This window comes from Colobus angolensis, unplaced genomic scaffold (genome assembly GCF_000951035.1).
Source record: "Colobus angolensis palliatus isolate OR3802 unplaced genomic scaffold, Cang.pa_1.0 Scaffold75, whole genome shotgun sequence".
In the NCBI taxonomy this organism is placed as follows: Eukaryota; Metazoa; Chordata; class Mammalia; order Primates; family Cercopithecidae; genus Colobus; species Colobus angolensis.
In genome coordinates, this window is record NW_012121265.1 from 8,634,941 (window position 1) to 8,639,726 (window position 4,786).

The following is a 4,786-nucleotide window of genomic DNA, read 5'->3' on the forward strand; positions in this document are numbered from 1 at the left end:
ACCTCTCGGAGATCCTGCCTCTCCCAGACCCGCGCCAGCGGGGAGGCCCGGGCTGCAGAGGAGCACCCCAATTCTCCGCGACCCCGCAGCCACAGTCCCCGCCCAGCCCTGGTCCAGCCTGTGGGGAGAGGGGAAACGCTGCGGGGTGGCGCCGCAACACTCCCGCCTCAAGGAGCGGTCCCTACCGGCCCATGACGGGGTGGAAGGACGCGAAGGCCTTACCTGCTTTATGTACATGATTCCGGGCCCCTGGCCTGGAAGGAGACTTGCCCCGGAGCAGCAACCGCGCGGCTGCAGGGTCAGGTGAGGCGCCCACGCGACCCCTCCCACAAAGCGCCGCTCGCTCCCCTCCAGCCAAACAAAATGGCGGCGCTCGTGGAGGCGGAGTCCGCGCCTCGGAAGGAACCACCTTGCAGCCCTCACAGGGCGTAGGAGGAGTCAAGTTCAGGTCTGCTCTTTCTTTTAGGCAAAACCAGTCTTCCACAGCGTTGTTTGATGGATTTCATTTGAATATAGAATTCAGTAGCTAATGCTTTCCTGAGACTTAGTCAAAAGCTTCACTCGGAGAAGCCATGACCGTAAGGTTGGTCCGTACCCCCTCCGAGCGCGGGGCCAATGGTCGCGTCCACGAGGGGGAAAGGTTCCGCGCCAAAGCCGAGTGGGAGACTCCGAGGGCCAGTAGCGCTGCGGGCCGTCGGCCACGTGATTCCGCACTGTTTAAAAAAGCGGACCGCGCGCGCTGTGCCAGTTCTGGAACACATGGAATGCTGGTGACTGTTGGAATTCTGTGCACAGAGTCCCTGCTGCCCCTTTGTTATAGCTTTCCCTAGGAACATTTACAATCTTAGCACGCCCCAAGCTGGTTCTGAACTGCCCACTCGCAGGACAACCCCGGAGGGATTTGTCAATGCTCGAAAATTTGTTTTCATATGTGTTAATTAATTCCCTCCGGAACTGTTTCTACTCTGCCGTCTGCTATAAATCTAGGCAGATCTGTATAATTGCAACAAAGATTTAGGTAAGGCTGAAAGGTTTTAATCTACTTTAAAAACAAAAAAAACAGCCTGAAAGATTAGGTGCTAGTGGCAACCGTAGGTCTATCTGATCCCTATCAGTCTTGGGAGAAAAACATCATTTGTTTAAAAAATGGATCTCTGAGCTCTGAAATTACTTGCTGGGAAGAGAACAAAATACCCAATACATCCCCAGCCCTCCAGCCCGCTGCTGGAGGCAATTCTGCCCCTGATTATTTCTAGATTGAACTATTTTTGATAGCCTCCTAACTGCCTCTGTTAACCAGGGTATCTTCCTAGGAGTCCTTTATGTGGAGCCCGGATAAAATCCTATCCAGCCCTTGGTTTAAAATAAATAAATAAATAGGCCAGGTTGAGGGGCTCACTCGTGTAATCCCAGCACTTTGGGAGGCCGAGGGGGGAGGATCACCTGCAGTCAGGAGTTCAAGACCAGCCTGGCTAACACGGTGAAACCCCCGTCTCTACTCAAAATATAAAAATTAGCCAGGCGTCGTGGCGGGAGCCTGTAATCCCAGCTACTCGGAAGGCTGGGGCAGGAGAATTGCTTGAATCCAGGAGGCAGAGGTTGCAGTGAACCAAGATTGCACCACTGCACTCCTGCCTGGGCAACAGAGGGAGACTCTGTCTCAAAATAAATAAATATTTAAGCATTTTCTTTTCTTTCTTCTATGTTTTTTTTCTGACAGGATCTCGCTCTGTCACCCAGGGTGGAGCGTAGTGGCTCGGTCATGGTTCACCGCAGCCTTGAACTCCTGTGTTCAAGCCATCCTCCCACCTCAGCCTAGGGCTGTGGCCACCAAGCCCAGCTAACATTTTTTTTTTTTTTGGAGACTGGGTCTCCTTATATTGCCCAGGCTGGTCTCTAACTTCTGGCCTCAAGGGATCCTCCCACCTCTGCCTCCCTAAATGCTGGAATTACAGGCATGAACTACTGCACCCAATCTAAACATTTTACTTCTAGATTTTAGTTGTATTATTTAAAGCTTAGGTCAGATGTGGTGGCTCACACCTGTAATCCCAGCACTTTGGGAGGCCCAGGTGGGTGGATCACTTGATGTCAGAAGTTTGAGAATAGTCTGGCCAACATGGCAAAGCTCCATCTCTACTAAAAATACAGAAATTAGCTGGGTGTGGTGGCGGGTGCCTGTGATCCCAGTTACCTGGGAGGCCGAGGCAGGAGAATCACTTGAACGCAGGAGGCAGAGGTTGCAGTGAGCCGAGATTGTGACACTGCACTCCAGCCTGGGTGATGGAGCGAGACTCTATCTCAAAAAAAAAAAAAAAAAAGTTTTAAGCCTCTAATTCCTAGTCTACAAAATGAAGATGATAAAACTCCATCATATTTAGAATTACAAACAGGGTGCATAAGATAATCCTGTTTACCTAAAATTGTTTATACATATGTAGGTAAAATATGAAAAGATGGTGACTAAAACATTTTAATGGCTTTCACAGTGATGGGAGTTTTACTTTCTTCCTTAGGCTTTTCCATATTAAATGAATCTTATATACAATTAGCTTATATTACTTATATAGGCAGAAAAAAAGATCAGTGAAAAACCTAAAATAATCAAAAGGTGAGCTGGGCGCGGTGGCTCAAGCCTGTAATCCCAGCACTTTGCGAGGCTGAGACGGGTGGATCACGAGGTCAGGAGATTGAGACCATCCTGGCTAACACGGTGAAACCCCGTCTCTACTAAAAAATACAAAAAACTAGCCGGGCGAAGTGGCAGGCGCCTGGAGTCCCAGCTACTCGGGAGGCTGAGGCAGGAGAATGGCATAAACCCGGAAGGCGGAGCTTGCAGTGAGCTGAGATCCGGCCACTGCACTCCAGCCTGGGCGACAGAGTGAGACTCTGTCTCAAAAAAAAAAAAAAAAAAAAAAAAAAAGGTGATTTTGAGAATGTAATGCTTTTGTTTATGTTTATGTATTTTTCGTCTGTCTCTGCAAGAATATAAATCCAAGAGAGAAGGGACTTCATTTTGTTCCTGCTGTTATTTAGTAACTAATTCACAGAAAGGACTCAGTAAATACTTATGAGTGAAAAATGCACAGAAGCAAAGTACTTACCACTGTGCAGGGCTCACATATGCCAGCTATTGGTGTTTAAAAGCTCCCTATGTCCCCATTTCACCCACCTTTCATCCCTCTTAGGAGCATCATTATCTTCTAGTAAGTACGTAGGCGTAGAACATATTGATCTCCTTTAGCCAGGATGAATAGTTCTTCAAACCTATGAACTATCTGGAAGCAAAGGGATATTCCTGAAAGAAATTGCCACCATAAAGCAGAATGCCAGCTGCAGTGCCTACTAGCTCATAGCTAAACAACGGAAAACTGCAGTCTTTGAAACAGTGCCTCAAAGAATTAAAGAAGCCTGTGACTAACAAATTCTTGAATTTGCAGGATAGCAGATGAGAAAAGAAACAACTTGCTGAAACTCCCTCCACTTGTAATATTAAAAAACTGGCTTAAATTGCTTGGAACCAATATGACCAAGTGGAGTTTGTGCAGAATGATTTGCTGACATCACAGCCTGAATTTCCAGTGCATGGTTCATACGAACTCCCCCTGAATTTGACATATGATCCATGTGGTGGCATGAAGAGGTAACTGTGCATGCCTCAGCACTTTCTAGACCTCCCCTTTCCTTCTGCCAATCACCTGCTAATCCCAGAATCCACCGATGAATTTTTTTCTAATAAAATTACTACCTTAAACCTAGCACAGAGAGACACATTCGAGCTGGATTCCTGTCTTTTTAGTCAACTTGCAATAAAAAGCTTTTCTCAAAAACCTGGTATCATAGTATTGGCTTCTAGCACATCAAGCACTGAGCCCTTTTTGCTTGGTAACATCATTTTACATCTAAACATCCCATTAACAACACATGGCATCACCTCAGTGCTTTTCTTTCTCTCTCCCAACCCCACCTCGGATTGATTCAGCATGATCACTTAGACACACTGGAGTGGGAGGGAGGAAAAAGAGACATTAATCATAAGTCTCTTTAAGAATGGAGTCTTTAATGCTCAAAGCACAGACACATAGCAATCATAATCCCGTACATTTGTGTAGCTCCTCACCCACTTCAAAGTGCTATCATGTGTATGGTCTGTCTTAGGTTTTTCTCTGATGCGGTGAGGAGCAAGAGTACTTATTTTGCGTTGGGTTGGAAACCCAAGGGTCTTATGCTGACTCCATTTGACAAATTCCATGACTTGGGACATGTCATTTTACCATGTGACTTTAGTTTTCCTGTAAATAAAATGGGAATATTCTCTGCCTTTCCAGGCAGCAAAGATGCAGATAGAGATTTGCCCCAACAGGCAGTGATCAGACTTTGGGAGTGCCGGCTCACATCCCGGCTCTACCACTTGCTGACATATGACCTGGGGAAGATTAACCTCCTGAAGCCTGTTTCCTCATCTATAAGTAAAGATTTTAATGACATCTATGGAAATTTCCTTTCCATAAATAGGATAAATTTATCCTATTTATCCTAAAATAGGATATCTGGATAAAATAGGATAAATTTATCCAGATAAATTAGGATGGTTTATTTAAAATAACTGGCACAAGACATAATGTTCGCTATTTTTATTATTAGTTCATAGCCAAACTTGTATTCACAAATCCCTGGGAAAAGACAGCAAAGAGCTTTCAGTTTAGAAAGGTCAAAATGCCAGGAGAAAACTGACCAAAGACTCTGGGACCACCCAACCCCTCATTATTCATTTATTCATTCATTG

General features: G+C 45.8%; 1 protein-coding gene across 1 annotated transcript in view; it reads right to left on the minus strand.

Annotated features, from left to right (window-relative positions):
* Positions 1-371, minus strand: part of SMC3 (structural maintenance of chromosomes 3) — a 36,582-nt gene extending 36,211 nt beyond the window's left edge. The window contains exon 1 of the mRNA XM_011927887.1: positions 223-371. Within this exon, the coding sequence (XP_011783277.1) occupies positions 223-237 (15 nt within the window). The 5' untranslated portion in view covers positions 238-371. The remainder of the gene's footprint in view (positions 1-222) is intronic.
* Between the last annotated feature and the right edge of the window lie 4,415 nt (positions 372-4,786).